Source organism: Sapajus apella, unplaced genomic scaffold (genome assembly GCF_009761245.1).
Source record: "Sapajus apella isolate SASKATOON/1434 unplaced genomic scaffold, GSC_monkey_1.0 scaffold34, whole genome shotgun sequence".
Lineage (NCBI taxonomy): Eukaryota > Metazoa > Chordata > Mammalia > Primates > Cebidae > Sapajus > Sapajus apella.
In genome coordinates, this window is record NW_022436974.1 from 70,789 (window position 1) to 83,291 (window position 12,503).

Consider the following 12,503-nt stretch of genomic DNA (forward strand, 5'->3'; position numbering starts at 1 on the left):
GATCGAAATATTAGAGAAGAAAAATGGAAGGTTGTGTCTGTACTGAACATGTACAGACTATTTTTCTTGTCATTATTACCAATACAGTATAACAATACAGTTATAACAGTATAACAGCTCTTTACATAGCATTTCCATTGTATTAAGTAATCTAGAAATGATTTAAAGTATACAGGGGGATGTATGCAGGTTACATGCAAATAGTATGTCATTTTATAAGAGGGATTTGAGCATCTGAGGATTTTGGTATTCAAGGGGAATTCCTGGAACCAATCACCCAAGGGATGACTGTATAATGTAACATGGCCAATGATACAAATAACATATATGCAGATTATGGATAGCATACTAAAGGTATGAATATTCAGCTGAGTTTTGAAACTTTTAGTTACAGCAAACACAAGTGATTAGATATTCCCAGTAAATTGTGAAAAGCTTTATTGATATTTAAACTGATGTACAATAAATCATAAAGTGCATGAATTGATGAGTTTTGAAATGTGTGTGTATCTGTGAAGCTGCCACTACAGTCAAGATAATCATCCTCGGCTGGGTGCAGTGGCCCACACCTGCAATCCCAGCACTTTGGGAGGCCAAGGCGGGTGGATCACCTGAGGTTGGGAGTTCAAGATCAGTCTGACCAACACGGAGAAACCCTGTCTCTACTAAAAATACAAAAAATTAGCTGGGCATAGTGGTGGGCACCTGTAATCTCAGCTACTTGGGAGGCTGAGGGAGGAGAATCGCTTGAATCCAGGAGGCAGAGGTTGCGGTGAGCTGAGTTTGTGCCATTGCACTCCAGCCTGGGCAGTAAGAGTGAAACTACATCTCAAAAAAAAATTTTTTTTAAAGATAATCCTCCTCAAAATTTTCTCCTGGTACTTCTCAACTCCCCTGCTCCTACCTTCAGAGACAAATGATCCACTTCTTGTCATTATAGATTAGTTGGTATTTTATATAATTTTCTAAAATAAAATCATACAGCATGTATTTTTTCACTTAGTGTGGTAATTTTGGGATTCATTCATGTTATATCCACAGTTCATTCCTTTTTATTGCTAACCAGTATTCCACTGTAGGAATATATTACATTTGCTGATCTATTCATCTGCTGATAGAAATTTGGGTTGTTTCTACATTTTAGCTTTGTGTAGATACATGCTTTCATTTCTCTTGGATACTCTAAAAACTAAAAAGAACTAAAATTGTCCTTAGTGTTTCCAAACTACGACTTTTACTGCCTTTCTCATTATTTTTCTAAATGATGTGGACCAAGGTATCAATTTTATGTAAGGCCAAAATACCTTAACTACCAAAAATACATGATCTTACCATCTTTTTTGCCCTCTGGGAAATTATATTGCTATTTACATGAAAGGAGAGAAATGTAAGAAAGGTCAATGGCTTACGGCTGCGTCTTGGTTCCATAAAAGTCCACTAAATAAAGCAGGCAAACTCATGTTTTCTTTTATGAACCACCTTGGAAAGTTTCCTCCAGAACAAACTGGGATCCTTGGTTTTACTTATAGCGCAGATACCTCTGATTCCAATGTGTCCCAGATTAGCTAAGATTTACAAGCTCAATAGGAAAAGCTACCACATTTTTGTATTATTACAGAAGAAAATGAGCTAAAAATACTTGCTTCAGTTAGAAAAAAAACTATTTGACCTTTGAAATACAGAACAGAAGCATGATTATGTTTTGGTTGAATATCCTATAACTTATTTCCCCAGTTTTGAAAGTCTGTCAAACTATTTATCCTAGTTACCTTTGGGAAAACAGAAGTTTAGCAAACTTGTATTTTTAGTCCAGTATTCTAATTTTAGGCATTGTGTTCAGTATAAAATAATCCAAAAACGTCTTAGAGATAGACATAACTTTCAACATGAAATGTTTCAAATGAAATCAGTTTTTGTAGACAATCCAATTATGTCCCAAGGCTTATGGCTCAGGACATAATTGGATTGTCTACGAAAGAGCTGTGCCAGATTTACCCAATTACAAAATAATGTTGATGTTCATTGAAAATGTGTTTTGATAAAATTATTGAAATGTATTTGGCATTTTTTTACACAGGTATAAGATGTATATAGGCTTATTAAGTGTAATAAAATGGAGACTTTATATAAAATGTATTTTTGATTAAAAATTCAGATTAATTCGAGCTCATGCTTATCCATATTAAGATTATTTTTTTAAAGTAACTAGCAAAATGTCTAGATAAGCCTGAAACAAATTTTCACTGTTTTACATCTAAAATTTTTCGTTTCCTGCGGTAACTTCACTTTCACATTTACAATCCTTTGCTAAGAATACAAGGAATTACAAAGTTTACTCACAATGGAAACACATGCTTTGCCTGTTCCTCCCTAGAAGCAGGACACCTTATAGGAGAAAGTCTTTTTCAGCTGTCTAAGTTCATGGTCACGCTCCTTCAAAATTTGAGTAGGTAAAGCCCAGAGTAGGATACATTCTAAAACTTCCATGTCACTTCTAAGATCTGCCTCCTGAAACCTTCGTTATTCGAGTGTGTGTACATTTGCCCTGTGTGTTTGTGTGGGAGGTACAGGTTGCTGTTTTTTGGCTAGATTGAACTACAAAGACATATGTTAAGAAGGGGAGAAAGGGCTGGCCTGTTTTCTTATATATGTAATTTTCCTATCCCATGTCTAGCAATTTCCTTTATCAACAATAATTTATTTATCTTCCTTACTGAACCCAATGAAACATATTATGTTCATTGCATATACACAATAATTAACATAAGAACTAATGACTTAAGGAGCTAACTACCTAGTCAATGTTACTTTCTTAAAGCAATTCTGTCTTTAGCAAATACTGCATTATATAAGAGTGTATCTGTTTCTGGATAATAGATGGCATAGGATAAAGGGCTTTTTGTGGGGAGGGTGGTAATCAATTTGTTTAAGTAAGGTTAACATAGTGAACTGGAAATCCAAACTTAGAAATGCAAAAGAACTCTAAAAATATATGTCTTCTAAATAGTTTGTCTTACTGATAGCAGTTTATGTCACCAATTCTAAAAATAGAAAAAAAAGTGCCGTTTCTTCCGACTGTTTAAGATAGGGGTCTGGCCATACCCCATTTTCCAACACAGCTTTAAACTGTCATAGAACATTTCATTATTTCTGGAGTCATTAAAACACTGAGCCAATGCTTTATATTTTTAATGTTCATGCCATTTACCAAAGAAGCTTTAACTTCAGAACAACTTTTTTGATTAAAAAAGTATACCCATAGATTTTGGGACAGTTATGATATGATCATTTTAAACTCTGAAAAGTCACATCTAAAACAGGATGGCAGTTTGGTGTTCCCAGCATTATCCTAGGATTCTACACTCCATCTAAAAGACGTCTGAAGTTAGGTTTTTTGTAATCTGTATTACTTAATCATGGACTCAAAGTTATTATGGCACTGTTCAAATAACAAGGAAGAGGCAAGTTTAAAAAAACAAATGAAATAATCAATTAAAAGTATGCGGAGTATGAGGGTAAATCCTTCCTCTTACGCAAAGTTTTCAACTTGTGTAAGTTTTAACCCATTAAAAATAAAATATAAAATATATTCAGAGGAAAACATTCAAATAAACCTGATTTGTTTAATATTAGAACTTCAAAGAGAAAGATGTTAGAAAAAGTGTTAACAGGGTTTTGAAACAGCTTTCTAAAGTGTGCTAACATGAAAGACAGTTTGAAGGGAAAAAGGCCAAATACTTTATTTTTACTAAATTCAGGGAAAAAATTATTGTTGGCAATTGTTTCACATGGCTCCGAACAGTGGTATTATTTTGTTCTTGTTAACTAAAACTGTGAACCAATGAACCTCTTCACTATTGAGAGGTAATGATGCAGTACAATATCCTCAACCGCAATACTGTGGGCTTTATCATTCATTAAGCCAGTCACTGACCCGAGTGTCTATTCATTACTACCCATAAGGAATGGGAACTATACATTATTCAATAGCTGCAAAATATTTATGCTGTAATTTCTATACAGATTGAAGCAATTACTTGCCCAGAAACAAAAGTAATCCCACATCATATTTTTGACCACCTAAATTGGAATTACATGGGCTACTGAGTTAAGACACCCTTATAAAGCAGTCTTATTTCTATTTCTGGGAAATTTCAAGAATTCTTTAATTTTTTTTTTTTTTTTTTTTTTTTGGGGGGAGGGGTCTCACTGTGTCACCCGGAATAGCATGATCTCAGCTCACTGAACCTCTGCAAAACAGACCTGGGCCATCCTCCCACCTCAGCCTCCTGAGTAGCCGAGACTATGGGTACAGGCCACCATGCCCAGCTAAATTTTCTATTTTTAGTAGAGACAGGTTTTCACCATATTGGGGAGGCTGGTCTCTAACTCCTGACCTCAGGTGATTGGCCTGCCTCAGCCCCTAAGTGTCTGGATTACAGGTGTGAGCCACTGTGCCCTGCCTCAAGAATTCTTATAAGGGCACTTAGGAATAAATCCTGCCCTAAGTCTTAAAAGAGAAATGAAGAATCTTTACTGGTAAGAAAGGGGATCAGCAAGGTTTTCACTATGGGGAAAAGCTTGTGAGCAGAGTAAGAGCAACAAGGCAGCAGAGTGCACTCAGCTAATGGAAGAGTAATTGGCTTAACTGGAACCAGTGAGTGAGAAAGCTACTGATGACAGACCACGAGCCAGCTGCAGAGTTAAACTTGATCTCATAGATACTAGCAAACCACAGACATTAAGAACCATATTCTTTTTCTTTTTTTGACATGGAGTCTTGCTCTTGTCACCCAGGCTGGAGTGCAATGACACAATCTCGGCTCACTGCAACCTCTACCTCCCAGGTTCAAGCCTATTCTCCTGCCATAGTCTCCCGAGTCACTGGGATTACAGGCATGTGCCACCATGCCTAATTTTTGTATTTTTAGTAGAGATGGGGTTTCACACCCTGTTGGCCAGGCTGGTCTTGAACTCCTGACCTCGTGATCCACCTGCCTTGGCCTTCCAAAGTGCTGGGATTACAGGTGTGTGCCACTGCGCCCAGCTTTTTTTTTTTTTTTATTTCTTTTTTGGAGACAAAGTTTCATTTTTGTCACCCAGGCTGGACTGCAATGCCACAATCTCAGCTCACTGCAACCTCTGCCTCCCAAGTTCAGGTGATCCTCCTGCTTCAGCCTCCTAAGTAGCTAAGATTATAGGCACCCAGCTAATTTTTGTATTTTTAGTCGAGAAGGGGTTTCACCATGTTGACCAGGCTGGTCTTGAACTCCTGACCTTAGGTGATCCACCTGCCTCAGCCTCCCAAAGTGCTGGGATTACAGATGTGAGCCACTGTGCCCAGCCCAAGAACCATATTCTTAAGCATAAGAAAAGGTAGATGTGTTCACACTCAGGGGGGACTATCTTTCCTCTAAGTGCTTCTCTCAAAAGACCTTTAGACAGGGGCTAGAGTGCATTCCTAAACCCACTGGCTCAAAAGGTCTCTCCAATTTACAAGGGAGCACTGATGTGTAACAAAGAGATATGACTACAATATATCATTAACTGCTCAATCTTACAAGGCAAAGATGTTTACAGTTTCAAAAAGTTTCTTGAGAATGGAAACTGCTTTTGAAACATAAAAATCATGAATACATCAAAGGGAAATCAAAATGTTAAGCTCTGTAAGTATGAATTTTTCCAAAATTCTGCCAACATAATGTAATAAATTGAGGTGATAATTGCCATATTTAATTAAGAAGATATATGAATGCCTTTAAAGTTTTATTTTTCAAAATTTACATTTTGACATCACTTGGGCTATGGATCTTAGCTGTTCATTAACTTCACCCATACTGACATTAGTGTACACAAACACAACAGCACATGATTTGTTAATCCTACTGGAAGTACTTAAAGACAGCTTTTGTATTAATTCATAATAAGCACTCTGAAGTTTGGATAGCTTTCCACATCGCACAGCATATGAAGTATATGATTACAAAATGACACTGATCTCACTATTGCTTGTTAACTCAGCTGCATTAATATCTATTAGAAAACTAAAACTTAAAAAAAAATAGTAACTTTGAACAATGGTGTCTAATGTTCAGATACTGAGTGATGTCTTTATATACTCTTTTCTTTGGGGCTGAAAAGTCCTTTTTAGCTTTCTTGATTATCCTGAGAAACACTATTTAAAGCCATCTTCACTTAAGATATGACTCTTCTGGCTGGGCACGCTGGCTCACGCCTGTAATCCCAGCACTTTGGGAGACCAAAGGAGGCAGATCACGAGGTCAGGAGGTCAACACCAACCTGGTTAACACGGTGAAACCCCGTCTCTACTAAAAATACAAAATATTAGCTGGGCGTGGTGGCGGGTTCGTGTAATCCCAATCCCAGCTACTCTGCAGGCTGAGGCAGGAGAATCGCTTGAACTCAGGAGCACAAGTTGCAGCGAGCTGAGAATGAGCCACTGCACTCTAGCCTAGGTGACTCCGACTCAAAAAAAAAAAAAAAAAAAAAAAAAGATGTGACTCTTCTTTGCGATCTATTTCCGGACATCTACCTTAATGTTCTTTAGAAAATAATAGGATGAGAAAAACATATGTATGCTTTCTTGATACAAATACCACCAGATCTCTTGATCTGAGCTGTTTCAAATATAAACCTCAACTGGAATTTGGTACATTTACTGATAATTTTCCACAATTATGCCAGGTAAATATTATACATTGACAACTAAAGCATATATAACAAACCAATATTTTAATATCCAGCATATGCAAAAGAGATTTTAAAAAATCTCTTTCAACTTTTCTGCTTTGATCTGGGCAAATCAAGTAATTACCTCTAATCTCCATATCTTAGAAGTTTTACTACTAATAAGCCTCACCTTTTCTAAAGCTTTACTATTTTAAAAAAAAGTCTAAGAATTCTTGATAATTTTAATAACAGTAACAATTTACTTTTCTATTCAAGTATGAAATAAAGATCAAGGGCCGGGCGCGGTGGCTCAAGCCTATAATCCCAGCACTTTGGGAGGCCGAGGCGGGTGGATCACGAGGTCAAGAGATCAAGACCATCCTGGTCAACATGGTGAAACCCCGTCTCTACTAAAAAACTACAAAAAATTAGCTGGGCATGGTGGCGCGTGCCTGTAATCCCAGCTATTCAGGAGGCTGAGGCAGGAGAATTGCCTGAACCCAGGAGGCGGAGGTTGCGGTGAGCCGAGATCACGCCATTGCACTCCAGCCTGGGTAACAAGAGCGAAACTCTGTCTCAAAAAAAATAAATAAATAAAATAAAGATCAAGAATAATTTACCAGATTCAGGGTATAAGACCTTAAGAAACAAGGAAACAATTTCAACATTTTTTGCATCGAGGACTAATTACCTGAATCCAAATCTCCTCTGAGTTAATTTCTGCTCCTATATTAGTTTCTATTTCATTTATCATGAATAAAAGTCTTCTTTCAGAAACACTTCAGAGAAATGGCAAAGAAAAAATGGTTTCATGTTACAAAGATCCAATCCTATGCTGCAGTTCACTGTCAAATGTAGTATTAGTGCTCCCTCATCATAAGAACGTCTATGCTCAACTTGGGAAGATGGATTATTATGAGTTATCCCTTGCTTGGACTTTTGATTAAATGCAGGCATTTATGAGATAAAGAAGAATAGAGATTCTCCCTGTCATAAAATTAACTGGTCTCTATCCAAGACTGTATCTGACTTTAATATGGTGCTCCAATGGACAATTTGCCAGTATCCAAAATGAGTAGAATTTTGCCAACTCCCACTTCTACAGCAGATTCTGAAACAATACACTTATTTAACCTAGTACAGAATGAGCTACATAGAATGTGAGGCATTTTATGGTTGCTTCTGCCCCAAGAGAAGTACAATGATCCTCTGGCTCCAAATTTCTGCTGATCTTGTGGGCCCCAAACACATAAAATCTTTTTGGTTTCAAAAATGAGATTCTTCCCATGAGTCAGACAAGTACCTGTGTTAGAAGAAAAAATGGCCACAATCTTTCCTTCTAAATAAGATGCCTAAACAACCAGGGCTCCCTGGAGTTCATAAGAGAGAATCCTGATAAAAGCCAACAAGAAAGCTTGAAACACTATCCAGGTAGATCCTCTTCTGATAATTTTGATATTTTCCCTTTGGAATGTCCACTAAAAAGAATTTTTCTCTTCCTCACAGTATCATGACTCTAACAAGATTTCCTAAACTAGCCTACCCAAATAAGTAATGTTTACTGCTTTTGTTACTGTTCAATTTATTAATTTCTTTATCATTACACCTATTATTTTAAGCTATTATAATAAAAATTAGGCATACCTAGAAGCTGATAGGATGTACAACTGAGACACAATACATTACAAATACAGAATAAAAAAGACCTCCATGGAATCAAACAGAAACTCGCTAGGAAGGGCAGGGAGGGGGCAGATTGTGTAGACTTTCTTGGAAGGTCAATGTTAACCTGAGTATGTTGGTAGAAAGATGGCTCAAAGCTATACTCTGGGCTAATGTCCAATAAGGACAGGACCCTGGAATATAAGTTTCTCTTTCCTAATACCTTCTTTTTTTTTTTTTTTTTTCCAGTGCTAAAACATCAGATAAGAGCCTACCTGACATTTTGGAGAATTTGCTGTGCTGGGATTGATATTCCGCATTGCCTAAGAGTAAAAAATAAGATGGATAAAAATTACTTTAAGCCACATGGTCTGGCTGTGTAGGCTGACTTACAAATTGTAACCAGACATATCACCATAGCACAGAATTCCCAAGCTACCCAAGAAGAAGCAGACTGAGGAAGACAGGAGCCAATGGAGTCACCATATAATAAAACTGGAACCTCAGAAGTTTTTAACAGCATTAAGGATAGAACAGCAAGACTTTAGGTATCAGATCTAAAAAATAAAATTTGATACTGGTCACATAGGTTCTTTGCTTCTGAGTATTAGATAAAGCAGATACAATATAGTTGATGTTTCAGTGGTAAGAGAAAACTGTCAATGGAAGAAGTTCACAGGAAGCCAAAAGACTTAAGATATACTGAATTTATTGTGATTACTTAAAAAAAAATAGACTATTAGTATGAGAATAGAGCATGTCTGTCAACTTCCACATAAGAAAAGACAACACAGTAAGGTAGTAAAGATGAAACAAAAAGTTACCTTTAAAGGAAGTAAGCTATTCTGTCCAGGACCCATCACCCAGAGTAAGATTGAGAATAAGATTTAGGAAAATTCTTCAGAAGAAGAGTTTTATAAATAGCAGCATTTTTGCCCACCAAAAAAAAACCGAGGATGATCTATGGCATAAAACAAAATGGCGAATGGCCCCATTTCTAGACTTTACAAATTCTTAAAAACAGTACGATTTTGACATTAGTAATGAAAAAACCTTTTTTTTAAATTTCTTGATTTTTGACAGTCTTTATTTACAGTGAAATTGAGACCTGTATTTGCTTAGTATAACTACTACTTGCTAACAACAAAATGAAAAACAATGAAAAGAGGTTCCATAAAACATACTTTTAAATTTGCTTTATTTTTTCAATTAATCACATAATTATATTTTTGATGGTTCTATCTTATTCTAACAATAGTAGATGAAAAATATTCTTCCTTTATGGTAATTTGTTACAAAGTCAGAGGTACAACAATGCTTCCTTTCTCCATCCTTCTTTATGCCAGATAAAGAAACCTTTCTTTCAAGATCACTTGCCAAAAGGAAAGCTTCCCCACTGCCCTCTAAAGGTTCGCTGAAAATGAACTGATAATAGACAAATTAATAGGAGAAAAGGGCATACAAATTTATTTAAGGTGCATAAACATGGGGAAAACTGCAAGAGAATGATTACCCAATAACCGAGTGAGTTTCATATACTATATACCCTTCTTCACAGGGGAAGGGGACATGAGGAAAATGAGGCCATTTTGAAGGGCAGTAAACGATTTTTAGCAAGAATGAACGGGCATACTGCTCAGATAATGGTTAGTAAAGCATTCTCTTTGGAAACTGAATGGGATCTGAAAACAGACAACAGTCTGGACAAAGTTCCTCTGAGCTCTCTAGGTGTGATATTTAATTTTTAGTCTCTTCCTCTGTCAGACAAGTTTCAGTCTTCTCTGGTTAATGAAATTTAGGGAGGGGATTGAAAGCAATTGTATTCCTTTTTGGTGGGTCTGGTTTCTAGGTAGATAAAGGAACTTCAAAGAACAGACTCATCCTGTACTATGGGAGAGACCTTGAGGCTGCTTCCTTAGTTTGTCAAAGAACCATCTTTTGGAGTATCATTTTCTGAGCCTCAACAAGTTCCTGACATCATATACTGGCACATACTTTCTTACTCCCTCTGTCAGGGCTTACCTTTGATGTCAATCACATTAGAATTATACGGACAGATTACTGACAGAGCACAATTTAAAGGTGAGCCTGTCTCAGATGCCTTGGCTTAATTTAACTCTTGAAGGACCAGCTCCTCAAACCCCAAATCAGAGTTCAGGTATTACCGAGTTCATATATTTTCACTGACATTCAAGAGATACTTTTAAAATATAGCCCTTTAAAAAAACAGACCTTTAAATGCCCACTTTCTGATAACAGAAATACAGAACGCATATACATATTTTTTAAGAGACAGGGTCTTGCCATGTTGCCCAGGCTGGTTTCAGCTCCTGGGTTCAAGCAAGCCTCCTGCCTTGGCCTCCCTAAGTGTTGGGATTACAGGCACGGGCCACCATGCCTGGCCGAGTATGATGATTTAATTGTAAATGTCTACACTTAGCATGCTGTGATTTAGGTGGGGAAAACATAGCATAGATACATATATTTTATATATGCAAACAGAATATCTCTGGAAAAATGAACAAAAAGCAAAAAACCTAAAAAACTCATATTTAGGGCCCCAGAGGAAAGAACTAGAATAACAGAAAAAAGATTTTGAGTGTACCTTTCACCTTTTATACACTTTATCGCTATTATACCATGTTTCTATTATAATCTATTCAAAAATTTTTATATAGAAATTTAAAAATAACTACACTAAGATTTAACCACTCTGAAATAAGATAAAGTAAAAATTAATGCTGAGATGAATTATGTATTATCGAACATAAAGACCAACAGTACCTTCTGGAAGAAAGCTGACGGAAATGGTGATTAAAGGGCTTCAAGCTCTCTACTGTTACATCCTACTTTTCCCAACATTAAAAAAATCCATAAGCAGGTAATTTTAAAGCACAGTGGCATCTACTAAACTTGAAGATAATTTTTTTTTGGAGAAAGAGTCTCACTCTGTCACCCAGGCTCAAGAGCAGTGGCACAATCTTGGCTCAATGAACCTCTGCCTCTGAGGCTCAAGCGATTCTTGTGCCTCAGCCTCCTGAATAGCTGGGATTACAGGTGTGCACCACCATGCTCGGCTAATTTTTATATTTTTAGTAGAGACGGGGTTTTGCTATGTTGGCCAGGCTGGTCTTGAACTCCTGGCCTCAAGTGATCTGCCCACTCTGGACTCTCAAAGTGCTGGGATTATAGGCATGAGCCATCACACCTGGCCAAAGGTAACTTTTATTATGTTTTAAACGAAAATTCTTAGATTCAGTAATAGTGAAGTATACTTGTCATTCGAGAAATGTCATACTGGTGTATCCCACCACATAAATAATTATAAAAGATATTTTCTCCCAAGTGATGTTCTAGAATTTCCCCCTTACTAAAATCCTCAGAAAAACATCAATCCACAATTCCATGTACATTAAAGACAGCATCCTTGCTTCCTTCAATTTTTGCTCCACTGCAATGACCATGGCCAAAACAGCTCTTCATGATACACTTTCCAAGTTACAATCCTTGTAACTTGATCAAAGGCCAATCACAGTCAAGAAGCTAAGACGAGGACAGAGCTGGATAGCATGCTTCTATGTCACTCAGTTTTATAAAGATAATACTCCTCTGTAATAAATGTTAAAATGAAATCTGGCCAACTTTAAGTAAGAAAACAAACCCCAAAAAGTGGAAGGCTGATTTCTAACCTGTGGCCTCACCTGCCGAAGCAGTTCTTGCTGTTTCAGCCGCAGCCTCTCCTTCTCCATCTGTAGTTGCTGCAGTCGCATCTGTTGCTGTTGGTTGGAGCTGCTGCCACCCATGACACCTCCCTGTGGGCTCTGGGGAGCCAGGGGTGGTGGCTGTTTCACTGGAGCACTCTGACTGATTCTCTGGTTCATGGCTGAAAAGAAAAAAAAATCTGTCCTAAAAAGCTAGCAAAGGAAGAGAAAATGATGATTTAATTATTCAAAAGCAATTTGGGATCTTCAATGTAGCTTTTTTGGGCTGGAAGACTGGAAATAACCTAAAAATCCATCAATACCATAATGACTACATTAACCTATAATTATTGTTGTCACAAGATACAAGGAAGTCATAAGAGAAAACGAGATAGTTTTTAACATGTAACGATACAGAACAGTTTTTTTTTGTTTTTTTTTTTTTTTTTG

The 12,503-nt window shown here is 36.9% G+C and overlaps 1 protein-coding gene across 12 annotated transcripts in view; it reads right to left on the reverse strand.

The window, feature by feature from the left end:
* YAP1 (Yes1 associated transcriptional regulator) overlaps nt 1-12,503 on the reverse strand; it is a 131,196-nt gene that overhangs the window by 15,342 nt on the left and 103,351 nt on the right. For 3 of the 12 annotated variants that reach the window (XM_032295680.1, XM_032295689.1, XM_032295681.1), the window contains 2 exons: nt 12,042-12,235; nt 8,628-8,675 (listed from right to left, as the gene is read on the reverse strand). In XM_032295680.1, the coding sequence (XP_032151571.1) occupies nt 8,628-8,675; nt 12,042-12,235 (242 nt within the window). The remainder of the gene's footprint in view (nt 1-8,627; nt 8,676-12,041; nt 12,236-12,503) is intronic. The other 9 variants (XM_032295690.1, XM_032295683.1, XM_032295682.1 and 6 more) reach the window with 3 other exon arrangements.